This window comes from Danio rerio, chromosome 1 (genome assembly GCF_052040795.2).
Source record: "Danio rerio strain M-AB ecotype USA chromosome 1, GRCz13ab, whole genome shotgun sequence".
Lineage (NCBI taxonomy): Eukaryota > Metazoa > Chordata > Actinopteri > Cypriniformes > Danionidae > Danio > Danio rerio.
This window is the reverse complement of record NC_141021.1, coordinates 57,172,501-57,199,924: the sequence shown is the minus strand read 5'-3', so window position 1 is coordinate 57,199,924 and position 27,424 is coordinate 57,172,501. Positions and strand designations below refer to the sequence as shown.

Here is a 27,424-nt window from a genome sequence, read left to right as displayed (position 1 = left end):
TACAGCACCTCTGGCCACGCCCCTTATCTGCGCAGGGTGTATTTGTGTGAGCTAAATGGTTTATGACATCATTAACCCGGATGTATTTCTTTGTAGTCCCCGAACTTTGTTCGCTGTAGGCTTCACTAAGCTAACTCTGTAAAAGCCAATATCTCCCTTTGCATTGAACTTTGAGCATCTTAGATCCAGACGCTCATGTTGTTTATGTTCACACAGCTACATTACACATCAACTAAAGTTTAAAGTATGATATCGTAGTGGACCATCCCTTATTAGCATTTTCCTGTAGCTTGTTTTAAGACATTGTTAGCATGTTTTAGCCTACAGGGTATTTTGGCCATATTTTAGCACATTGTTGTCTTGTTTTCAACCTGTTTTGAAAAGTCCATATAGCGTGTTTTAACATTTTACTTGCTTGTTTTTATCATGTTTTTGTAACTATATGGATGTGACGATGGAGGTGGTGATCCAATTGCAGAGGCAGGATATTACAAGAATTATTTATATTAATTGTTAAATTATTCATTAATTGTATTTTATCGTCTATACCCCAACCCTAACCCTTAGAGTACTGTAAAAATAATATTTTAATGTTAAAAAACTACCCTATATCTAGCAGTATCAGCAGCTGTATTCAGGCCCGGATTGGCTAATCGGGAGGACCGGGAGAATTCCCGGTTGGCCGGTCCGTTTTTTGGCCGCGAGGGCCGGTGTCCCTAGCTCCAGAATCTGTTTCTTACAGCAGTCACACTTTTTAAATTAATGTATTTATTTACTTGACCACAGTCTTATTCAATATTTTACTGCAGCTCTGCTCTTTTTATCTATTTTCTCGCAGCCTCGTGATCAAGATGCACCCTGCAGATTGAATATCATGTAACTGTTGTGGTCGAGTGGTTATCACATTAGATTTCGACACCACCTAACTGGGTTTGATCCCCGTCTGAGTAATTTTTTTTTTTCATTTTTATTGTTAAGAAATAAAATACTGTTAGGGTTGTTGAACATTTGACAACCCAAGCTCATTCTGAAAACGTAGTCCCGTGGACGTTTCTGGAGACAGCGGAATATGTCCCGGGAGGTACGTACGGCTGCATTTATTTTTTTCAAGCGAACGCTGCGGGGCGGTGTGACGCTGTTCCCTTTCGCGCTTGCCGGCTGACCGCTTACCTCTTTGTGGAGGGCTTTCCCGCTGCAACCCGTTTGTCCACTCAGCTCACCGTGTAACGTCGGCAGGCTCGAGATGCAGAGAGGAGGAGTTGACCCTGGCGATCGATCGGTTTCGAGTCCGGGGAAGAGCAGTTCCAGCAATCAGGTAAGACAAAAAAAGAATCCCAAAAATTAAGTAAACGAGTTTCATAACAGGGTGAGAACGCGGTGAAATCCGAAAAACGCGGTAGAAAAAAAAATCAAGGCTTTTCTTTTTTTGGACGGCTTTTGTAAACTGTTGCTCGGGTTTAGGGGAAGCGAGCGGGCAGGCGGGTCAATCGGTAAAATTGGTTGGGTTCAGGGAAAGAGGAGGGCGGTCAGCCGATTGGCCGGTCGTGCAGTCAATCATCCGGTCAGTCGGACAGCGGCCTCTGGCGGGTTGACGCGAGAACAGCGCGGCCGCGAACCGCACTCGCGAGAGACGTTCAAGATGAGAAAAATCACACAACAGCGGCCTCTCGTGGATTCGCAAAAACAAAAACTGCAGCCGTACGTACCCGCCGGGACGTATTCCACGGTCTCCAGAAACGTCCGCGGGACTACGTTTCCACAATGAGCCTGGGTTGACATTTGAAATTCTAAAGCAGCTGTTTTCTCAAAAAAGACGTGATAGTTTAAATAGAAACTGAGTTGGAAATGTCCTTATTTCAATATAGTCAGTCATGAACTGAGGTGGGCCGGTCTGAGGCTTGAAACTCCAGGGCTGAAAAGGAGTCCCACTCCGGCCCTGGCTGTATTCCATCCTTATCGTTTCTGCCATGTTTTAGCATTATGCTAATAATTCGCTGTCTTCTTTCTAGCATCACTGCTGAAAAATCCAGCTTAAACCAGCCTAAGCTGGTTGGCTGGTTTTAGCTGGTCGACCAGGCAGGTTTTAGAGGGGTTTTGGCCACTTCCAGGCTGGTTTCCAGCCATTTCCAGCCTGGTCTTAGCTGGTCAGGATGGGAGATGATCAGCTAAAACCAGCTTGACCAGCCTAGCCAAGCTAGGAGTCCAGCCAAAACCAGCTATATCCAGCTTAAACCAGGCTGGTCAAGCTGGTTTTAGCTGGATTTGGATGGTCATTTTTTAGCCTGACCAGCTAAGACCAGGCTGGAAATGGCTGGAAACCAGCCTGGAAATGGCCAAAACCCCTCTAAAACCAGCCTGGTCGACCAGCTAAAACCAGCCAACCAGCCTAGGCTGGTTTAAGCTGGATTTTTCAGCAGGGATGTAGCAGTGTTAGCATGAATTATCATTTTATAATCATGTTTCTTATTTTTGCAGGATTATATAATACACATCAGTTTTATGCTATGTCTAGCATTATGCTAATATCTGCTGTCTACTTTTTAGCATGTTAGACAATACGCTTTTTAGCATGTTATTGTTATAACTCATGTTATAAGTTGTAATTTCCCAAGCGTGTTTCTTAAATGTTTTAGAATGTTAGCATTAATTAACAATCTCCTAGCATGAATATGTTTATCTACCCTGTTGTAATATTGCTAGCCTGATTTAATATTTTGTTTAGTTTCTGGCTTGACATCATTTTGTTGACATTTGTCATTGTTAGCATGCATGTTAGCTTGTTAGTCTTTGGTTTAAATTGCTTGACAGACATATTAGATATAACAGCACACAACATGAGGATGAGCCGAGCTGAAGTTTGATTACTGTGTGAACTTTTCCTTTAGCAGTAACTTTAATGAAGGCGAGAGATGACGAGGGTCGATGGCTCGGTGTTCCCGCAGAGGACGAACACGGGGGTTCAAGGTGTCTGAAACAGGTGCGTCAGCTCCTCGGGGAGAATCGCTGTCACAGCCATCTCATCCAACACCATCAAAATAATCACACCTTACATAAGAGCATCTCCATTATTAAAGATTTCAGTCACTGGACGTTAAAATCACAGCTAGCGCTCGACCGCCGGGTCAGGGTTATTGTTGCTAGAAGGGATACAGCTGCGTCCGAATGTTAGGGATAATTATTTAGGCTATATTATTTATTTTATTCGCTTCTGATACCAAATGATCAACTAGAAGTCAAGTTATTATCTGTTGTTCCTAAAACTTGGATAGGCGACAAGACTTTTGTCAGGTAGTGTATTCTTTAATAACAATACTGTATGTTGTAACTTCTATTTATACAGTATAATATACTTTATTAATACAGTAATACAAAATATACTACAGTATTTATTACAGGTCACTAATAATACAGTATGCTGTAGAATTCTTTAACAAGATATTGTAAACACCCTAAAATATACAGTATACTTTACTATATACTCAATAGCATTCACTATAAAAGACTATAGTACTTCTTCATGTGGGAGGATGTCATATCTAACACCTCAAAGCATTTATTTAACCATAAAACTCACTTTTTAAACACTTTTTGTCTATAAAGCCCATTCATATGGTGTTTGGTGTGACAGAATAATGAACACAAATAACTTTTGGCCTTGTTAACTGAAGGTTTAAATAAAAGGAGCGTGGGATATATATTTATAGAGATGTCACACGCAGACTAGAAATCAATACGAACAGCTCGTAAAACACACTGACTCGAGACTCGCGGTAGCTGCTCTGCAGATTGTTACAGTCATAAACACACAGACAACAGCGGATGATTTAAAGTGTTTTTTTTTCTTTCCTCTGTGAAGCCAAAGATGATGATGAGGGAGCCGTTTCTCAATATGCCGCCTTGTCTTGACTTGCGCTCTCGTGAAACATCATCAACTATTATTTACTTTTGGGTACACTGTATAAAGCCATTGGTTACTTTACTTTAAAAAAGTGAGTAAACCCATTGCCGTAAAATCAACATATAAAATTATGTGCATATTGTTTACTTAATATTTATAAGACATCAAGTTAGCTCTCTTTTATTTAGGTAAAGTCAACTAATTGCATTTTACAGTGTAACATTTTAGTTTTGGTTACAATTCACAGGATTCACAAACCATTAACTTACACTACTAGCTTAATAAATGACTAATTAGCTGTTTATTAATAGTAAGGTAGAAGTTGGGTTTAGGTTTTGGGTAGGATTAGGGATGCAGAATAATGATCATACTTTAAAACTACTATGAACAGTTAATGTCTTTATAATAGAGAGGTAATAAGCTATATATATATATATATATATATATATATATATATATATATATATATATATATATATATAAATATATACGTACATACAGTTGAAGTCAGAATTATTCGCCCCCCTTTGAAATCTTTTTTTATTTATTTTTTTTATTTCCCAAATGTTGTTTAACAGAGCAAAGAAATTTTCACAGTACGTCTGATAATATTTTTTCTTCTGGAGAAAGTCTTATTTGTTTTATTTCGGCTAGAATAAAAGCAGTTTTTAATTTTTTAAACATCAATTTAAGGACAAAAATATTAGCCTCTTTAAGCTATATATTTTCCTTATAGTCTACAGAACAAACCATCAATTTACAATAACTTGCGTAGTTACCCTAATTAACCTAGTTAAGCCTTTAAATGTCACTTTAAGCTGTATAGAAGTGTCTTGAAAAATATCTAGTCTAATATTATTTACTGTCATCATGGCAAAGATAAAATAAACCAGTTATTAGAGATGAGTTCTAAAAAACTATAATGTTTTGAACTGTCTTGAAAAAAATCTGCTCTCCGTTAAACAGAAATTGGGGAAAGAAATAAACTTATAATAATTTGAATAATTCTGACTTCAACTGTATTAAGCGGTTAAGATGGACAAAAATACAAAGTTTGACTCAAATTTGACAAATTAAGAGTTGAATTTCTATATGCATTGAGGTTTATGTGTATTTGTGGTGCTGAGTCAAGTAATTACATTACCTATTGAGTAACTTAGATACTTTTCAAAGTAATTAGAAAATTGTAGTTATGTAATTAGTAATTGATTATGTTTTTAAAGTAACCCAATACTGGATGTATCACGTAGCAATTATAGAGTTAGCGCAGCAGATTAATTCAAGTACTTTACTATAGTTTGGTGTATTTTAAAATTGAAAATATATGTTTTTTACAGTGTATTCTGCTTTCATAAGAGCAAGAACTTGTCTTTCATGACCTATTGCAACCCTAAAAAAAGTCTCAGTTTTTGCATGCTCATTAATTTAATATATTAATTAGCTTCTGTCCTTATGTGCACACAGCTGAAATATATCTTTGTCGTTGTAATCAGGCAAAACCCAAGGTTGGAACCCAGCGGACACAGTTTGAGTTTCTCGACATGCTGAAGTTGAAGCACAAAGAGCTGAGGATTGTTCCTGCTCCAAGGTTGTTTATTAACAGCAAGGATTTAAGATGCACAAAAAGAAAGGAGGGGGGGAAAGAGCAAGCGCGAGAGCGAGCGAGAGGTACATTTAAATAGGTGAGTAATCCTGGCTGAAAATGTCAAGTGTTCTTTTGTGCTTCTGCGCGTGTGGGATTAACATGCTCTCCGTCAACCTGACTGAAGCCCAATTACAAGAGCATTTACACACACACAAGCGCGCACACACAAACCTTGAACATACAGAGCTTCATAAATGTCAGCTTACACAAGAGTAAAGCTGAAAAAACATTTCTCTGATTTGTTTGCTCAAATACTGTAACTGTTAATAATTGACAAATGAATGCATCATTTAAAAACAAGTTAATTAAAAATGAAGACTAGCTCTCATTAAAACTTTATATTTCAGTCATATTTCAGTCTCATTATGAACAATAACTAAATTAAAGTCTACATCACCACATGCTAACTTTCCGTTTATTATAAATATCTTTTTTGTCTGATCATTTTCCTAAACTGGGATTACTCTCTCTTACATCCGTTTTTATTCAACCCAAGCTCAATCTGGATACGTAGCCCCGCGGACTTTTTTGGAGGCTGCGTTTTACGTGGCCGGAGGTTCGTATGGATGCATTTCATTTTTTTAAGCGAACGCTACGGGGTGGTGTGATGCCGCTCCTCTTCGCACTCGCCGGCTGACAGCTCACCTCCGTGTGGAGGGCTGTCCTGCCACAACCAGTTTGTTAGCTCGTCGTGTACGTCAGTGGGGCGGAGAGACGGAGGGGAGCCGACAGCGATGACCTGGTTCGAGTCCGGGGAAGAACGGTTCTAGAAATCAGGTAAAACAAAAACAGAATGCAAAAAATAAAGTGAACGAGTTCATAACGGGACGAGAACGTGGTGAAATCCGAAAACACGGTCAAATTCAGACTTTTATTTTTCTGGACGGCTTTTGTAAATCGTTGCTTGGGTTTAGGGAGGGAAGCGAGCGGGTGAGCGGGCCGGTCGGCAGGTCAATCTGTAAAACTGGTTGGGTTTAGGAAGGAGGAGTAGGGTGGGTCGGCCAATTGGCCCGTCGCCCAGTCAATCGATAAGTCAACGAGTCAGTCAGACAGATGGTCGCTCGACAGCGGCCTCCGGTGGATTTACGCGAGAACAGTACAGGTGCAAATGGCGCTTGCAAACTCTTGCAAACTCCACACAGAAACGCCAACTGATCCAGCCGAGGCTCGAACCAGTGACCTTCTTGCTGTGAGGCGACAGCACTACCTACTGCACCACTGCATTGCCTAAACATCAAATTTTCACGTAATTTACTGATGGTTTTTGTGGTCCAGTGTCATATATATCAAATAATTAACTGTCTCTCCTGTCAATTCCTAACTTTGTGATTTAGGAGCTAATTCGTCTGATCTCATTCGCCTCCTTTTTAAAATTGAACATTTTCTTAGGAATGAAAATAGATACGTTTCCTTGTGAAATCGGGCTGGATCTGTCACTGGTTCAACTCCCAGCTGGGCCAGTTGACATTTCTGTGTGGAGTTTGCATGTTCTTCCCATGTTGGTGTGGATTTCCTCCGGGTGCTCCGGTTTTCTCCACAGTCTAAACACATGCGCTATAGTTAAATTGACTAGACTAAATTGGCCATAGTGGATGTGTGTGAATGAATGTGCGTGGATGTTCCTCAGTACTGGGTTGCAGCCGGAAGGGCATCCACTGTGTAAAACATAAACTGGATATGTTGGCGGTTCATTCCGCTGTGGCAACTGTTGGAAAAAAGGAATATATTTGTATTACTTTTGTGTTTCTATTTATTAGAAAAATGTTTAGACTAACAACAGATTAATCAATCTTTTCTATTGTATTATAACACATCTTGACCAGACACACTACTTTTTTTTTAACTGTGCTGCATACTTTTGTAAGGAACATGCTGACAAGTGGAAAAAGCAGAATAAGAATGTGGCGGCCTTTGTTTAATACAAAGTCTAGACATGTCACAAGTTGTCATGATGCTTGTAGAAGTTGTGAAATATATTAAAGATGCACGTAATTGTTCAGTTCTGGTATGCAGAGAAGAGTTGCAGAAAGAGGAAGTATGTCTAGGGGTACAAGAGACAAAAGACTGCAGAATAACTGATAAGTGACGTTACACCAAAACTCCGCCTGTTAATATCAGTTGTGTTGGAGTCAGGAAATGTATGTTAGTTGCGAACCTCTTGATTGTAATTCTTGTTTTGCATTGGGGTCACGTAACCCAGAGCTCTGTCATCAAATTATTCATTTGTATCTAACAAATTACTAATACATTTACATTTACATTTAGTCATTTAGCAGACGCTTTTATCCAAAGCGACTTACAAATGAGGACAAGGAAGCAATTTACACAACCAAGAGCAACAATGAATAAGTGCTATAGGCAAGTTTCAGGTCTGTAAAGTCTAAGAAGGGAAGTATTAGTAGTATTAGTATTTTTTTTTTTTTGGTACAGTTAGTGTGATATTCAGAGAGGCAATTGCAGATTAGGAAGTGTAGTGGAGACTAAATAGTTGGGTTTTTAGTCGTTTCTTGAAAGTAGCGAGTGACTCTGCTGTTCAGATGCAGTTAGGGAGTTCATTCCACCAACTGGGCAGAATGAGCGTGAGCTTTCGCGAAAGTGATTTCTTCCCTCTTTGGGATGGAACCACGAGGCGACGTTCATTCACAGAACGCAAGTTTCTGGAGGGCACATAGATCTGCAGATGTGAGAGCAGATAAGAAGGAGCAAAGCCAGAAGTCACTTTGTAGGCAAACATCAGAGCTTTTGAATTTGATGCGAGCAGCAACTGGCAGCCAGTGCAAACGGACTAGCAGAGGAGTGACATGTGCTCGTTTAGGTTCATTGAAGACCACTCGTGCTGCTGGGTTCTGGAGCAGTTGAAGAGGCTTGATAGAGTTAGCTGGAAGCCCAGCTAGTAGAGAGTTGCAGTAATCCAGTTTGGTGAGAACAAGAGCTTGAACAAGGAGTTGAGCTGCATGTTCAGATGTTCAGATATTTTTGGTTTTGAAGAAAACCCTCTCCAGACCTTTTCTTATTGAACACGCATGGAATTGGCTTGCTATTCCAACACAACCCCTGATGAATAAAGAGACTAAGCCGATGGAAAATAAATGAATGAATGAATAAAATATATATGTAAAACAGCATTTTTTTTCAATATTCTGAAACACATGCTGCAATATGTGACATTTCATACAGTGTGTTTAAAAATCTTTTATGTCATACAGTATAAGTAATTTGCTCAGAATTACACCAGCACTCCTTTGCTCGAAATCATTTTAATTGAGCTGTCATACAAGCCAAATGATTTTTACTTCCCAGTGTTCATTAAAGATAGAGACTACACTACACCAGGGCTTTTGGCAGTGTTTACTTTAGTGTTTAGTCACGCTACACGGCGACAAACCTTTTTGGAAAAAACTGAGCAGCTTAATAAAGAATGTAGTAAAGCGAGTAGCGCTGCAGTTTTGAGTTACTCGGGGTTCTGGAAGTCTCTGAAAATGCTGGAGATTTAATACACTGTTTTCAAGGTTTGGAAAGTGCTTTGAGTTCTGCATAGAGTGCTTGAAACTGTTTAAATGGAAATGTGCTGCTTTCATAATAATATATGTTACTAAATAGGTAATAATAGTAATAATAATAAAGTTAGGGCGATGCAGTGGCGCAGTATAGTGTTTTCGCCTCACAGCAAGAAAATCACTGGTTCGAGCCTCGGCTGGGTCAGTCGGCTTTTCTGTGTGTGTAGTTAGCATGTTCTCCCTGCGTTCACCTGGTTTTCCTCTGGGTGCTCCGGTTTCCCCCACAGTCCAAAGACATGCGGTACAGGTGAATTGGGTAGGCTTAATTGGCCATTGTGTATGTGTGTGAATGAGTGTGTATGGATGTTTCCCAGAGATGGGTTGCAGCTGGAAGGGCATCCGCTGCATAAAACGTGCTGGATAAGTTGGCGGTTCATTCCGCTGTGGCAACCCCGGATTAATAAAGGGACTAAGCCGAAAAGAAAACGAATAAATAATAAAGTTATTACAAAACATAAAATAACTATCCTTGCTTTTGCAGAAAATGCATATTCTGGAGCTTGTGAGCTTTATTAATCTGCTCCTTTTGAAATTAAAATAAATTTAAGATGAAAGATGAGACATTTAAGATGCAAACAAATAGCATTTAAGAGAGTAAATTACAGTTGTTTAATCTTGGGATTGGGACAAACATGTAATCAAAAATGTTCCTTTCCTAACAACTTCCTAACAACTTGTATCTGAAATAATGCTATGTATTTGTATGTAAATATTTAATTTGCCACACTTGTAAAAACGTACCAGGTGTTTCGAAAGTGCTTAAAGATGAACTATTATGCTCCTTTTTACAAGATGTACCTAGAATTTGTACTGTAGTTAAATTTCCATCTCAAAATACCCCAAATATAATGTTTTATGACTCTCTGAAACTGACCCTTTTAGGCTTTGATCCTAATTGTGGTGTTTTGGTGACTGTCACTTTAAATTCAAATGAGATTGTGCTCTCTCAGAAGAGGGCGGAGCTACAAATGCCTGTGTGTCAGCATAGTGGCAGATTCAAAACAGGACTCCCCTCCAATTGACAGATGGCTGCTTTTCACTCAGGGCTGTCTATACTAATGAGGGAGAGATGGTCACTAGTGGGCGGAGCTTTCCCCCTCTGATGACACGTACAAAGGGAGAACGTCAATCAAAGTGTTTCTGCAGACTGCTTTGATGAAATGTGATTATGAACAATTTTCCCTGTGCTGGGTTCCAGCTGGAAGGGCATCCGCTGTGTAAAACATGCTGGATAAGTTGGTGGTTCATTCCACTGTGGCCAGCTCTGATTAATAAAGAGACTAAGCCACAAAGAAAATGAATGAATGATTCTGAACAATTGAATGAATGGATTTTTATCATTAAAGGCTGGCTATATTCACACACTGCTGCCACACAACTATGTTTAAACCCCTTATAAAGGTGACTTTTGCATAATAGCTCCCCTTTAAATTTGACTTGTAAGAAAAAAGTGTAATAACCCTGGATATACTCGCTTCTTAACGTCCCTTGAAATCCAAATGACCTGAAAGTGTAGCTGTATAAGCTCAGATATTTCTTTCAGCTAATGTTTCTGTAGCTCTCTTTGTCCAATACTGGAATCAACAGAGGTTCTGTTCAGCACAAGGCCACTCTGAACACAAAACCCCAGTACGGCCTAATGATCAAATCAGATTTTAATGAGGGATGTGTGAGGACAACTGCGCAAATAGTCCATCATCTTCTGAAAACACTCGAAACGCAAGCATTGACATCTGCCTCACAACACACTGAATAGACCTGAGCACTTTCAAAACATATCTCCAAATCTGGTCAGCTAAAAAAATACCCGTTAAGTTTATTCATTCAAGCATGTTGGTGACTGATGAAGGTTGTTAAATTTGACATTTTGCTTACAAAGTGTGCAAGCGTCAAACCTGCGCCTGCTGAGCGTCTGGACTGGAACGAGAGCAGATAAAAACTGAACTCATGTCATGATGTGATGTCTGGCATCAAAACAGTCAGGCTTCAGGCAGCGGTTGATCCTGTTCAGTCTGCCTGAATTTTAAATATTTGATATCTTTTTAATGCATTGGAGAACATTAGGGTCACGTTCAAACGTTTTACATTTAATATGGGTGACACGGTGACTCGGTAGTTAGCACTGTCACCTCACAGCAAGAAGTTCACTAGTTAGAGTCCAGGCTGGGCCAGCTGGCATTTCTGTGTGGAGTTTGCATGTTTTCCAGTACTGGGTTGCAGCTGCAAGGGCTGCGTAAAACATGCCGGTTGGCAGTTCATTCCGCTGTGGCGACCCCTGATAAATGAGGGACTAACCCAAAGGAAAAGCAGGGCGAGAGGGGTGTTTGAACTCGGGTAGATCGTTGTAACCAGGGGAAGTGACACTGACAACAGAGATGCGGATCCAGATGCAGGTTTACTGGCGAGGTCAGGCCAGCAACCGGCAACACATTGGCAAACAGATATATACAGACAATCCAGAATCGTAGTCAGTAGGAAGGCAGATGGTCAGAGGCAGACAGCAAACAGGATTAAACAAATAAACAAGGCAAGGATCAAAACTCGGTAAAGCAAGACAAAGTTGTAATGTGACTAGAACAGATAAGACTCGACCACAGTGTTTGTGTTTGAGCAGTAATAGTCCATGAATCAGTCCTTGAGCAGCTTCAGCTGTGCGTGTGTAATCAGTATGCCCACACGGAATCTGCGCAAGCAGAATTCCGCAGATTTTCCACAGATTTTCCGCAGAATTCCGCAGATTTTCCACAGATTTTCCGCAGAATTCCGCAGATTTTCCACAGATTTTCCGCAGAATTCCGCAGATTTTCCACAGATTTTCCGCAGAATTCCGCAGACTTCTGCAGATTTTTAGCCCATCATTAATTCTGTTTATTTACTTGAGTAAATGTGTAAATCTGAATTTATTCAGTTTTTATTCAGTGATTTATTACTTTTTATTTCATATATTAAGGCTTTAGTTATGATACTCTGCTGGATACTCCAAAAATAATTCAGCAGAAATCCGCAGATTTTTACCAAAATTCTCTGCAGAAACATCAAAAAACGTCCGCAGATTCCGTCTGGCCCTGGTAATCAGTCAGGATTTAGAGCATGTGTGTGAATGGAGTGCATGCATAAAGTTGTAGTCCATGAACTGGTGGATTTGTAGTCAACTGGCGGATTTGTAGGCTGGATTCAAAGCTTTGATGTTTGCTTACAAAGCGACTTCTTTTCTGCTCTCACTTCTGCAGATCTATGTGCCCTCCAGAAACTTGCATTCTGTGAATGAACATTGCCTCGTGGTTTCATGCCAAAGATGGAAGAAATCACTTTCCCGAACTCTCGCATTCAATCTGCCCAGTTGGTGGAATGAACTCCCTAACTGCATCAGAACGGCAGAGTCACTCGCTGTCTTCAAGAAACGACTAAAAACTCAACTATTTAGTCTCCACTTCCCTTCCTAATCTGCAATTGCCTCTCTGGTTCTACCGCTAACAGTATTACCAAAAAAAAAAAAAAGAAAAAATGACTAATGTTTTGCTTCTTACACTTTACACACCTGAAACCTGCCTACAGCACTTACTCATTGCTGCTCTTATAGTTGTGTAAATTGCTTCCTTGTCCATAATTGTGAGTTGCTAATGCAGGACCAGCTGTGGTCAATCATAAGCATTTGTTCCTCTTGAAATCAGTTTATGAATAAACTTCACTTAAAGTCATTTATTATCTGAGTTGGTGTTATATATTATGGTACAAAAACCTTGCTGCCAGTACATTTTCTGCTATAACTTATTCCTCTATATATTATTTCTTACACATTATGTGATTTCAAACTACAAAAATGTCAATAAAAGTCACTTTGTTAAACTGTGGAGTTAAATTTTCAACATCAAAAGTCGACAGAGCAGATATCAACATCATATAATACAATTCACAACTTTAAATAAACAGAAAACACTTGTGAATCCAACACAATCTCATGGCAATTCGTAACTTTTTCATTTAGTGGCTAATTCGTATGAATTCGTACAATTTAGTACGATTTACTCATCCCTCAATGACGGTTGGGTTTAGGGGTGGGGTTGGGTGCCACGCCCACGAATTAGCTACTAAACTGGCAAAACGTAAAATACGTACGTTTTCTCATGAGATCAGGCTGGTGAATCACAAAATCCAAAATATGTTAATTAACCGATATCTTTTACAGTGTAGACGGCGATTGGTGGGGATTTGATAACTAAACTACATTTTTGCGGTTTCACAAATACGTAGGCTGAAGTTGCTTAAATGCGACTCACCTTATCAGTGTTTCAGCCGTGTAAACATTTCAAAAACATTCCAGCGCCACACATCACGTCCTTATGAAAGCCTATACTGTTGGCACAAGGAGGGTTTTTGTAAACAGAGCTAGTAATAAAACCCAAAAGTGTACCAGTTCGATTGAGTTTCAGGAAAAGAAGTTGATACATACAGATAGATTTACACATTCTCGTCTTTCTCTTTGAGTCATTACCTGACTATTTGACTCTTATCAGCTGACAATGACTGTCAGAAATGCAGAGTGCTCGAACACCCTTTAAGTACACTCTTAAGCATATTAAATTTAAGGAACACCAAGGTAAAACAACACAGAAAGAATGAAGCTTTTGTCATGTGGGTTGACAAAATATAGCCTTACTATTAGTCTTGGTGTGACCGGTTTACAGTATTGATATGATTACAGGTCACTGCTGTGTGTGTGTGTGTGTATATATATAAGGGCAACCAGCAATCCAGAGATGAATCTCAAGCAAGCTTCTACTGGTAAGACCACAATAATGACACTTTCTTTATATTTTACCATTTTATATTTAATAAAAAGCATTATTAATTTATTCCACCAGGCAGCGGGTGTCCTCAAATAGCACTTGATGACAGATTTGTTTGTTTGGATTCTGAGAGCTTTATATAATGTGGCTTCAATCCAAAATGGTCCCTGCATCTTAAAAACATTCAGAGCGCTAATGTGTCAGTGGGAGCTCATTCTTCTTCTTTTTTAAGTGTTTTCTCCTGAAAGTGGCTTAATTTGAGGCTAAAGCAGAGGAAAAGCATCGCCCGGTGTGCTTCTTTGGGTTGTCATCCTTCTTTCTGTGTTTTATAAATGTGTCTCACGTCTGCGGAGCAGCTATCAGCACGTAAACATCTGTCCACTCAACTACTTCAGCTTAGTGCGCTTTTCGTTTTATCTAAGGGCAAACGGAGCCATATTGCTGGACTCGAGAACAAATGAAAGTTTGGAACGAGAAAATCTCGACGCGTTGTTGCTTTAAGACTCTTTTTGTTTTGGGGACATTTGTCTTTTTTTAGTGGGTGGCACGGTGGCTCAATGGTTAGCACTGTCGCCTCAGTGAAAGGAGGTGGCTGGTTCAAATCTTGACTGGGTCAGTTGGCATTTCTGTGTGGAGTTTGCATGTTTCCCCCAGTGTTGTCGTGAGTTTCCTCTAGGTGCTTTGGTTTCCCCCACAGTCCAAACACATGTGCTATAGGTGAATTGAATAAGCTAAATTGACTAGTGTATGAGTGTGTGTGTGTGAATGTAAGTGTGTATTGTGTTTCCCGGTACTGGGTTCCGCCTGAAAGGGCATCTGCCATGTAAAACATATTCTGCAATAGTTGGCAGTTCATTCTGCTGTGGCGACCCCTGATAAACAAGGGACTAAATTGAAGGAAAATGAATGAATGAATGTTCTTGTAGTTTGTGTGACGCTGACTTTGCGGTGAATGTGTTCACACAAGATTTGATTAAAGTGAATTCTTCAGAGAATTCACAGTGTGAACGCTGCCATCTGAACTGAACAAGTGGACCAAGACTGCTGAAAGTAAATTTTGTTTTGTTTATTTATGGTGATGAACAGAAATCAAAGGGAGCTTGATCTCTGCTCTGTTGAATTTTGATGTTGAAATTCATCTCTGAAGTTTAACTAAATACATTTTATTGAAATATTAGTAGTTTGAAAATATATTGTGTAAGAAATAAAATATGCAAAATTTTATTTAATTAATTTAATTTACAACACCAACCCAGACAATATATAACTTTAAAATGTTAAAAATATCATTAAAAGTCACCTTTTTAAATCTTCAACATCAAACGTTGATTGCAAAATCTAGAGAGTACAGAAAACGATTAATTTATGAATTTTATTTTACAATATAAACTCCCCAGCTAACAGGGAATGTTTCTATATTATCCAGTAATGTTCTATAAAAATCTTATAAATGTTAGCGTAAAACATTAGTAAAATAATTTTTTTAACGTTCTTATAATGTTTTTTATGTTCTTGTAATGTTAATTGTTAAACGATCTTAAAACAATAGTATTAGGCAAAAACGTGTATCTCAAATGTACAACAAAACGTACCTTAAGTAATATATTTCAAATTTGCCAAAAAAAAAAAAAAAGATAGTGCCAATTAAATAGATTTGTCAATTAAAATGTGCAATGAAACGTACCTGGAGCAATGTATTTGTTTCTTTAAAATGTAGACAGCACCCTTTAGTGAATTTGCTATTTTGAAACGTGGAACAAGACAAACCCAGAGAAATGTATTTTATTTTACTCAAATCTAGACAGCACCATCTGCTGGATTTGTCCTCAGAAACATAAAACAAAACATACGCTATGTATTGTATTTCAAGCTTGCAAAAATGTAGACAGCGCCCTCTAGTTGATTTGCCGTTTGAAAAGCGTGGAATGAAACGTACATAGAGCAATGTATTTTACATTTTGCAAAAAAATATAGGCTGAGGCATATATTTCTAATGAGCCTGGGTTGGTTTTATGATGTAATTTGTGCTTGATTTATGCTCTTATAATGTTGATAGAAAAATTTTCTTACAATCATGTCAACCCAGGCTCATGAAAACAGTCCAGTGGAGGTTTCTGGAGACCGCAAAATACATCCAGGGAGGTACGTATTTTTGCAGTTTTTGTTTTTGCGAATCCGCGAGAGGCCGCTGTTTGCGCTTTTTCGTATCTCTCGCGAGTGCTGTTTGCACACGCGCTGTTCTCACTTTAACCCACCAGAGGTCGCTGTCGACCAACTGAATTACTGAATGATTGACTGGGCGATCGGCCAATCGGCTGACCCACCTACCTCCTTCCCTAATCCCAACCAATTTTATCGATTGACCCGCCCACCCACTTACTTCCCTAAACCTACCCAACCGTTTGAAAAAGCGGTCCAGAAAAACAAAAGCCCTTGTCTGATTTTTACTAAGTTTTCAGATTTTACCACATTCTCACCCTGTTGTTCATTCATTCATTCGTTTTATTTTTTGGATTCTGTTTTTGTCTTACCTGATTTCTGGAACCGCTCTTCCCAGGACTCAAACCCAGTCGTCATCGTGGTCAACTCCTCTCTGCGTCTCAAGTCCGTCGACGTACACAACAAGCTAACTGGACAAACTGGTTGCGGTTGTAAAGCCCTCAGCACAGAGGTAAGCGGTTAGCCGGTAAGTGCCAAAAGGATCGACGTCATACCGGCCTGTAGTGTTCGCTTAAAAAATGAAATGCAGCCATACGTATCTCCGGCAAACGTCCATAAGACTACGTTTTCAGAATGAGCCTGTGTTGAATAATGTTCCTATAACCAAACAAAATCTTTTCTTTTTGATGTTTTGAAAATTTTAAAAGCATAAAAAAACATTTATATAAATTAACGTGAATCTTATGGGAACGTTTTTATAAACTAAAACTGTCCGCTGGGTAAATGCATTAAAATTAATGCTGCTGGACACTGGAAAACTATTGTTGATATTGTTATTGCAATATTGTTGAGTGTTACGATAACAATATTTCTTACGATACAACTAACACTATTGAAAAAACACTATTTTATCAGCATTTAAAATAATTTATATATGTAATGGTTATATTGAAATAAACATATTTTTCTAAGGTAATTAAATTAAAAAGTGAACTTTAAAAAATGACTGGAAATCTCGCCGGAAATTCAGATTCTGAAAGGCTGTTGTCATTTTCCTCTCTCTTCTCTCAGAGTAAGTGTTTATTTACAGCTCTCGGTTCAGCTAACATGGGATAGTAAATACATAAAGATAGTAAAGGCCCCACCTGATTGGTCAGATTTGAATAGGCATGTGCTTGCTGCACACAAATGCTTGGCACATGAACCTAATTAAATTTATTGTACTTCTTTGCGATATAGATATTGCACATACTATAATCGCGATGGCGATACTTTTCCGACATATTGTGCAGCATCATCAGACGTCTCAAGACAGAATGCCGTTTTTTCCTCATCACAGTCACCATGTTGCTCATTTTGCTGAATGATTTGTTTTGTCCTTCATTGTCATCGATTTCAGTATTGATTGTGTTGTGTTTGATCCGCAGCGTTGATTGAGATGAAGATGCTGTCTGCGTGTGCTCTGCTTCTGCTGGCGTCTGCTGTGACTCATGGACGGATTGTGAGTAAATGTGAGCTGAAGGAGCAGCTGGAGGCGGCGCGGGCTCACGCTACTGGAGACAAAATGACTGTGGACCAACTTATCGCCAGTCGTGAGTAACTCTTACTGCTCTGAAAATGTCAGGAAATCTCTCAACAGGTGAATAAGAGGGATTTCACCCAAACTTGGACTTATAATTCATGTGTTTTTGAGCAGCCTGTAGGTTTAGGACTGGATAATCATGCTTTTAAAAGACGGATGTGTCTTTATGATTCATATGGCACAGCATGAAATGCATAGTCTCAAAAATCACTATGAAAAGTGACTAAACAATGCAAATTATTATGAGAGTGGAATCTTATAAAACTGGGAATAGGGGTGGATATTTCTGTGATTGATTTACTGATAATGCACAACATATTAGCTCATTTTAACTAATGCAACATAGGCACAACATGTCTCATGCTTTTAAGGGGAGTTAAATCATAATTAAACTGACTTCTTCAAAAAATATATACATATGCAATAAGGTCAACTGCAAAAAATATGCTATTGTATTACACGGTCAAACCCAACAGTCAGCTTTATCAAATGAAATGAGTGTAGCTAACTACAAAAATTAACTGAAAAGTGAATTCTACTCATTTGAAAAGAGTTTTTAACTCTTAAGGTAATGAGTTAATTAAACACCTCATTACTTCAACTTAAATGGAGTAAGCTCACAGTACTCATATAGATTAGTAACTCAAATGGTTTGTAGCAATCAGTTTCCTCAAATGGTTTGAGTTGCCTTAACTTATTGGGTTTTACAGTACTTAGTTGGTTTGAGTTCTCTTCATTTATTGGGTTTTACTGTGCTCAAACTGCTTCGTTTACTCAAATGGAGTAAGTTCACAGTACTCATTAGGATTAGTTTTTGAACTTCAATTGTTTGTTGCAATCGGCTTCCACAAACGGTTTGAGTTACCTTGTCTTTTTGGGTTTTACAGTGTATTAATGTTTTTTTGTGTGTCTATAGACCTTTTTCTGAGAACGTGAAATTACCCATTATGCTTTGCGTGTATGCGCAAGGAGAATGCCAAGAACTTCCGGTCGGCAGCTGATGCGTATAAACAGTCACATTTGGACAGCTTTGAAACGATAGTTTTAATCTGTTTTACCTGCTTTTATCATCTTTGAACTGATACTGTTGTCGATCAGCACCATCTCCTGGACTGATCATTTAAAGAAATGGGATCTAATAGGATGGAAAACAGCTGCTGTGAGGTATTTTCCCCTCGTTGTCAGACGGCATCTTGTGCTGTTTAAATGAAGCCTCGTCATCGCTAAAGTCAATATTTTTTCTTTCTTTTAAATATGTAACCAACCCAAACAAATGTTTACCAAAATGTTTGACACACACACACATGTAGCCTACTGTACTGTCCCACTAACACACTGATTTAGGGCGTACTCACACTATGTGCCCAGGCCGGTTTCCCGGATCGTTTAAGAGGTGTGAGTGCGCTGAATCGGACTCAAGCACGGTTCACCTGGCAGGCCCTGGCCCGGTTGGAAGAGGTGTGCCTGAGCGCGGTTCACTTGGGCTTTGGCGCAGTATACTTGTGTGTGAGTGCAAAACGCGCCAAAGCCTGAAACTGAAAGCAAGACGTGACTTTTAAGGGACTGCTTCATATGGATTTATTAATCATTCTTACTGTTCAGTGAACGCAAACTGCCGTAGTTTATTAAAGATGCAAACCTCTCACTGCACGACAGCTGCACACCTTTAGCAAACCTCCTAATTCCTGCAGCACGAGGACTTTATGATTGTTTATGAGCGTCAAAAGTGGCGGATCTGTTCGGCGAAATATCTGACTGCGTGTCACCGCATCCCTAAGGACTAAAGCGATATAACTAGAGAAATCTTGACTGTGATGAGCGAGAGCCCTTACTGAACAGCGCAGCAGCGATGACGTAAGCGTGCCCAGGCCTGATTGTAATGTGAGTGCGGGCCGTAGGGGGAGACGGGAAAGGTGACAATCGTGTCACAATCCTTAACAACTGTGACAAAGTGAAAATAAAGTGACATTTTGAAATGACAGAAAAACCCAAACCGTGGTAAATACTACACACTAAATGAAATATAATCGCTTCGCAATTAGAATGAACAGCAAATCAGCCAGCAGAATATCAGTAACAGACTTGTATTGGTCATTTTTTGTAAATTGCATGACTTAAATACCTGTTAGGTTCATGCCAGTATTGCGAGCGTGCGTGCGAGTGTGTGTGTGTGTGTGTGTGTGTGTGTGTGTGTGTGTGTGTGTGTGTGTGTGTGTGTGTGTGTGTGTGTGTGTGTGTGTGTGTGTTGAAGAGCCGCTGAGCTAATATCTGACAGGCTGGGGAAAACACACACACACACACACACACTGTATTTCTGACGGCAGACACATCATGAACTAGGAGAACGTTTTTCTCTCGTGCTTGAACCACATCTGACAGATTATAATGGCTTTAACACACACTTTTCAAAGTTGTGTGTCACAAAAACACTCTGTAATCCACTCAAAACACTTTTGAAACCCATTTTCAGAGCGCAAATAACCTGTTGTAAACGCTGTAAACGGAAGTCCTAAACATTCTACCACTGGTCACTCTGGCGCACTCCATCCAGCAGCCAAGAAAAAGGTCTATAGTCAACCTGCATTAAAGATGATATAGTAATTTATTGCAATTACTACAGTGTTTCTGAACCATACTATCAGTTAAGAGTTATATACTCTATATACTCTAGTATTTACTACACTTTGTTAATGAATGCTCCAGCATACTGCAGTATTACCTATAGAGAACTGATAGGCTGTGATAAAACTGTAATCTGCGGTGTGTTGCAGTATAAAATAGTTGCACTTGGGTCACTTGTATATACTATAGTTGTCGTGTTACTAACTACTGCAACAGATTAATTCAATAACTTTTTATAGGGTTCAAAAACACTATAGAATTTACTCTAAATTACTGTAGTATTTTTTTAAGTGGATTTTCATCCAAAAAGAGGACTTGAGCTGGAAATAGCTAAGCAAAAGGCCCAAATTTCTCAAAAATCCTCCAAAATTCTGTTTTCATCAGTAGCTATGTTTCCATCCACCTATTTTCATGCGCATTTTGGAAATGCGCTCAAGAAAACAAATGATGGAAACACCAAGATGCGCGTCAATTTTGAAAATGCGCATAAAAACATATGCGCATAACGGAGTAGGATAAACTTTTTATTCAGTAAGAAAAGACGTGCATAAACGGCAATGAAAACATTTTTACCGAACAGATTCCAGTATGTGCATTAAAAAAGGTCATGTGATTTTGTTAAAAGAGATCATGTGATGATGAAAAGGTGTGTGAATAGACAAACCATCAGACTGAGGACGCTGTAAACCATCTCAAATATTGTTTTAGTCATTCTAAAACGCCATAAGAGAGTCTTCGCTGAGGCCATCTTCCAGCCTAAACCACGGCGAATGAAGCTCTGCACAAGACTTTTGGCCAGCGGAGAAATTAAAATGGTCGTGCCCAACTGAGTCTGGTTCCCTCAAGGTTTTTTTTCTTTACTCCCATCAGGTGAAGTTTTTTTTCCCTCTCCGCTGTCGCCACTGCCTCGCATGGTTCAGGATTGGTAGAGCTACGCATCGATGAATTTGCTCTTCAGTGTTTGAACTCTCAGTAATGATTAAATCACACTGAACTGAGCTAAACTGAACTGAACTGAACTTAAACACTAAAACCTGAACCACACTGTTCCAGTTACTGAACCACACTGTTCCAGTTACTTTGACCATTTATGTGAAGCTGCTTTGACACAATCTACATTGTAAAAGCGCTATACAAATAAAGCTGAATTGAATTTTATTGAATAACCGTTTCAGTATTACTCCAGAATCAAAAGCGTTTATGCTCTGCGTTTGACGCCTTCAAACACCAACACGCATTCCCTGTGTGTCAGCATCGTCTTCTGACGCACAAGTCATTTATTAAATGAAAAAAAGATTCACGCAGCTTCTCCTACCCCAGCAAAATCCATTTTTACTGTTAATATGTGGCGCCAGATAATCAGGAAGTGACGATTTTGTTCTCTTTGAATCGTTGGATGGAAACGTTGCTTTATTCGCACATCTTTTATTCAATATTCCTGTTTTGCGCATAAAATGAATCTGCATTTTTGGATGGAAACATAGCTAGTCACTCATACACCTCCTTCATGATCAAGCTTCCAATCTAGTTTCCTCGATTTTCTTTCAGTTGTTTGTAATGTGGAAAACACTTCGGGCTTCAACACCAGCCTCATCACCAGCATCCAGATCCACCAAGACGACATCAAACCTCCATTCCCAACCCCTCACAAACCAAACCAGGAGACGCCACCGGCAAAAGAGGAGGATGAGGACAACATGGAAGATGAATACATCATCCCCGTTCATCCACCGAGTCATCCTAAGAGAGTAAGAAGTAGGAGGTCAGCCCATGAAGTGGAGAGTGTTGAGAACCAGGCAGCAAAAGAGATCTTCTCCATGTGGCGTCAAGCACTCCTCCCTGAACGGATCCCGGAGGACTCTTTCGGAAGCGGAGCCGAGGCCATATCTGAGGAGGAGAGCTCTGGAGATTCTTCTTCTTCAGAGGTGCGTGGTGGTGTTGACTTCTGGAGGAGGTTGGGAATCTTCCAGCTGAGTGACCGTGTGGCTTGTGGCTCCGGATCGGGGCGTTCGCTCAACCTTTGTGGTCTGGAGTGCAGCGGTGAGTGGAGAATGACATATTAAAGGTCCCATGAAGTGTGCACTTTTATTCGATGTTTGACGTAATCTCAATCGAAACATGAAGAGAGGGCGGGACATTGACTAGCTCCTCCCTTTTAAATAAACAGCCAATAGATTATTGTTTTATCACAGCTCTGCCAGTGAGAGTGGTTTAGATCATAAGCATGAAATGTGAAGTGTTTTAAAGGGGGCGGGGCATGTCAGACACTAGAGAGCATTTGATTGGTCAGAAGATTTGAGTATGAGGCCATCTGGCAATTCTGGCAAATGCCAGAAGGGCAGGACCATTTTATAAATGTGGGCCGGTCAGCTATTTTTTTTATTTTTTTTTTCACATGTATTGTTTTTTACATGTAAGCAGCTTTTATCTCTTGCAAGATGTGAATATTATAATGATGATGATGATAATAGTAAGAATATTAGTCAATGTTAAGCATTCGCCCAATCATCAACAACCGGTTGGTTTCGAGATGGGCCGACCCAATCCGAAGTTATGCAGACGTAATCAAAATCTGGCAAGGATGTCAAACGCACAGTAAGTGCAACAAATTGATAGAGATGGACCATAAAAAGGGAAAGGCAGTCAAGTCAGACAATGCCAAATACATCAAATTAACAGTGCTAGGGGGCAGTGCAGTGGAGCAGTGGGTAGCGCTGTCGCCTCACAGCAATAAGGTCGCTGGTTCCCTCAGCTGGGTCCGTTGGTGTTTCTGTGTGGAGTTTGCATGTTCGCGTTGGTTTCCTTCACAAGTCCAAACACATGCTATAGGTGAATTGGGTAGGCCGATTGGGAGCTGGGTAACCCAGTAATGGGTTGCAGCTTTGAGGGCATCTGCTGTGTAAAACATATCCCTGCTGAAAAATCCAGCTTAAACCAGCCTAGGCTGGTTTTAGCTGGTTGACCAGCCTGGTTTTAGAGGGGTTTTGGCCACTTCCAGGCTGGTTTCCACCCATTTCCAGCCTGGTCTTAGCTGGTCAGGCTGGAAAATGACCAGCCAAATCCAGCTAAAGCCAGTTTGACCAGCCTGGTTTAAGCTAGATATATCTGGTTTTGGCTGGACTCCCAGCTTGGCTAGGCTGTTCAAGCTGGTTTTAGCTGGTCATCTCCCTGGAAATGGCTGGAAACCAGCCTGGAAGTGGCCAAAACCTCTCTAAAACCAGCCTGGTCAACCAGCTAAAACCAGCCAACCAGCCTATGCTGGTTTAAGCTGGATTTTTCAGCAGGGATGCTGGATAAGTTGGTGGTTCTAAGATTAATAAAGGGACTAAGCCGCAAAAAAATGAATGACATGCTTGCATAATTAAATGGGTTGTTTTTGTTTTAGTCACATACATTAAATGTTTAAATATCTCTTAAATATGTTACTGCTTATATAATTGTACCATCTGTACACAAAGTAGTGAATGTGCGTGTCCGTGGGTGGGGCTGTGTCGGTGTGGTAACGTGGGCTGGTGTGGCTACAGTGCCAGGGCTGATTTTTTGTCCCAGTCCGCCCCTGGTATGAGGTGACGTGAAATCAGTTTATTATTGTCATAAATGAAGATTTTGTGACTTTTGGTGCGTAGTGGCGTATAAATAGCCTAAAAAAATAACAAAACTGATGCTGACATCTAAATAACCTTATTTTATATTCATGGGACCTTAAAAGGTAACATTAAATGCTCATTTTACAGTTCATGTTTCTCTGGGGTCTTAAATTTTGGTTAAATGTCTCAATGGTAGTGTAAATCAGGGGTCACTAATCTCGGTCCTGGAGGGCCAGTGTCCCTGCAGGGTTTGGCTCCAACTTTGCCTCAACACACCTGCCTGGGTGTTTCAAGAATACCTAGTAGGACCTTGATTAGCTTGATCAGGTGTGTTTGGAGCTAAAATCTGCAGGACACCGGCCCTCCAGGAACAAGTTTGGTGACCCCTGGTGTAAATAAACACTCTTAATAAAAACTGCTGGAATAGTTAGCGGTTCATTCCACTGTGGCAACCCCTAATAAACATGGGACTAAGCTAAAACAAAATGAATGAATGTACATTTTTGAATAAACAAACTTACGCCTACTTTCCTTTCAACCTCAAAAGCTCTCCTTGATGATGACATCACCGATGACATCACTTGCCTGAAGACTTTATTAGGAAGTCACGACAAGTAGTAAGTTCAGGATCCGCAATGCAGCACAAATGCACCTACAGTGTTTTTCAGTTACAGATTCAACCGTATTTCCTCTCATTTCCAGCTACGGCTTCGCTCCCATGAAGAGCTTCCACTGGAATCTGTGAGTGTTATAATGAGGGTCTCTGTGATTGACCTCCTGCTCTGAGCTCTACTACATGTGTATTTATGTGCTTCAGGTTGGAAATGCCGCCGGTGAAGAAGTGCCGCTCGGTCGTCGCTTCAAAGTATTTCGCTGAGTGTTTATAAAAATCCACAGCAGATGAAGATGATTCTCCATCGAGAGGGTGGATCGACACTCGACCGTGGAGCTGTTTTCAATTACATCTCTCACACTTAAAGACCCCGTTCATGCAAAATCGCACCTTTGCTTTATATATGTCGGCTTTGGGATCGTTTATATGCTAATTCACCCTTCAAAATATTCACTACATTAGGTTTTATGCTGTCAGATCTTCGTTGACCTGTAAAAGGTTAAGCAATAAATGCAATAAAATGATCTATGTAATGATAATATCAAACTGATATACAGTTGAAGAGTTATTAGCTCTTTTGGGAATTATTTTTTTCAAATAATTAATATGTTTAACAGAGCAATTTGTAAAGTGTAAATTAAGTGAATTTTGAGACTGTTTTAGTGTGCAGTAGCTTATAGATATCCTAAAAAATGAACAATTCTGATGCTAACGTCTAAATAATTATGTTTTAATTCCATGGGAATTTTAAAAGTAACAATGCTCATTTTACAGTTCATATGTTTCTCTGGGGTCCTAATGAAAAGTCTATATCTTACTTTGGTTAAATGATCCAATGGTAGTGTAAATAAAGCACACACTGTCATAAACAGCGAGCCATTTCGGTGCAAGTCTCTTTAAATGCTAATGAGCCCACTCCGCCCCCTTCTAGAGCTGGATCATGATTGGCTGGTAGTGGTTCATTATTGAAGTAGCTACCAATAATATTTGTTCCGGAGAAAGTATTGTTTCCTAATTTGTAAACACTGCTAAGGTCAATATTATTAGCCCCCTTATTTTTTCTGATTGGCTTCAGAACAAACTAGTGTTGTCCAATGACTTCGTTAACCAAACTAACCTAGTAAAGTCTTTACATTGCACTAGCATTTCTCAAAATAACTAGTAAAACATATTGTACTGTCAAAGATTTTTTTTTAAATGTGTTATTTGAATTTAGTAATTAATTACGTTTAAAAATGTGTTAAAAAACTGTTAAACATTACTTTGGAAATGCTTTAAACATAATTAAAGCTAATAATTTTCTTTAACTGTATACGCCTTGACTATAAGTAGTTTTTTGATTAATATGGGCGTAACGTTCACGTAACGTTGTTGGATTTTAGTTGCCATACCTGACCAATAAATGGCAGTATTTGACGTCAATATGGCGTTTGTTTAGGATGTTGGCTCCTCGTTGGATTTTGGTCACTTTCTAACACAACCTAAAATCAACCAAATATCAACGTCATTTGATGTCGATTTTGGACGTCGAAATAACGTTCTCCTTAGACATCGGCTAGAGATTGAATTTTGGTCACCTGACATCACAACCTAAATCTAACTTGATATTTTGACATTGTGTGCATGCTGGTATAAACCCAATAAGTGTAAGCCTGAACTTAACATAAACGGTAAACGTATCCCTTAATGCTGATTGGCTGATTGGAATGTTGTTCCAGGATCAACATAGATGTTAATATAGGAACATGTCCATCTTAATCAAATCAGGTTTGGCAGGGTTTACGGACTCTTTTTCAGTAAACTAATTGCAGTTACATGATAATAAATGTGTGTGTGGACTCCAGATGAAGGATGTTACTGATTATATTGTTGTTGTGTGTTTTGTGAAGTCACTGTGAAAGCTGTAAGCCATCTGCTGTAGAGTTTATATTTAAAAGTCCGCAACTGTCTTTGATTTTACTGTCACTAAATATAATGTCAAAAAAAAAACCTGCTGGACTTGTTCTTTTTAAAACCTTCAATATAGCCGATTTGTTTCTGAGGAACTGAAAGTAAGATGAAGAAGACAGAGTTTGTTGTCCATGTCCGTAATAGAGTCTGAAACAGATCTGGGTTGACGCTGGACTTCAATCATTTGACCCACGATGCCTTCAAATAAATTCATTCCCCCGCGAGCGCCGTAATGACCCCGCAATTTCTCCTCTGTGGTTTTTGGAGTGGACCGACTGGATGTGACCGATCGTTCTCGGGTCACTCCACAAAGGTATTGGGGCTGTAATGAGAAGGAGGCTCGGAAAAAAACCTTTACACCATAAGGAATCTATTGAAAAGCGGTGAAATGGAAAATACAAAACGGGAGGTTAATAATTCAGGATTGTTCCTGGGAGGCTAGTTTGCGTCTATATTCACAGCGGAAGCCAATTTTAAATCAGTGGCGTAAGATTTGCTTTATTTTTTAAAGTTTTTCTGCCTTGGTTAATATTTCAAACAAGCAATTTTGGGAGAATAACACAATACCTCTAGAATGAAATGCAAATACACTTATTTTTTTGTGAGAGTCAGCATGTGGACCCAGTCAGACCAATCTATTTTCACAGAAAAATGATGTGAGTTTTCTTATACCCAATTTAAACAAATACAGCCCCTAAACTGAATTCCTTTTAAGACAAACGTATATTTTGGTTGTATAAAAGTGGCAGGTATTAGAGATGAGCTTAAAAGGTTTGACATTTGAGAAGCGGCGGGGGTGAGCCGTCATATTCGAGCTCACAACAATGAAGACGATGATAAATTTGACTAAAAACAGGCGAAAAAAAGAGACTTCACAGCAGCCGCTGAAGACAAACAGCACTTTGTAAGATGAAACCCAAAGTTAAAAACATAGGTTGGGTAAAATAACCAACGCTAATGCTACACAGATATTTTATAATATTTTTTTAACTACAATTTCTTGTGAAAAGGAGATGCTAAATG

The 27,424-nt window shown here is 39.4% G+C and overlaps 1 protein-coding gene across 20 annotated transcripts in view; it reads left to right on the top strand.

Annotated features, from left to right (window-relative positions):
* wu:fj19g03 overlaps positions 1 to 25,891 on the top strand; it is a 70,442-nt gene extending 44,551 nt beyond the window's left edge. For 4 of the 20 annotated variants that reach the window (XM_087238229.1, XM_087238228.1, XM_087238217.1 and 1 more), the window contains 7 exons: positions 2,886 to 2,977; positions 5,392 to 5,580; positions 17,475 to 17,639; positions 21,800 to 22,291; positions 24,386 to 24,455; positions 24,541 to 24,579; positions 24,656 to 25,891. In XM_087238229.1, the coding sequence (XP_087094355.1) occupies positions 17,486 to 17,639; positions 21,800 to 22,291; positions 24,386 to 24,455; positions 24,541 to 24,579; positions 24,656 to 24,725 (825 nt within the window). In that variant the 5' untranslated portion in view covers positions 2,886 to 2,977; positions 5,392 to 5,580; positions 17,475 to 17,485 and the 3' untranslated portion in view covers positions 24,726 to 25,891. Of the gene's footprint in view, positions 1 to 838; positions 948 to 2,885; positions 2,978 to 5,391; positions 5,581 to 6,039; positions 6,321 to 13,663; positions 13,883 to 15,973; positions 16,030 to 16,444; positions 16,559 to 17,474; positions 17,640 to 21,799; positions 22,292 to 24,385; positions 24,456 to 24,540; positions 24,580 to 24,655 lie in introns of those variants that run through there. The other 16 variants (XM_087238219.1, XM_087238216.1, XM_087238224.1 and 13 more) reach the window with 10 other exon arrangements.
* Positions 25,892 to 27,424: the final 1,533 nt, after the last annotated feature.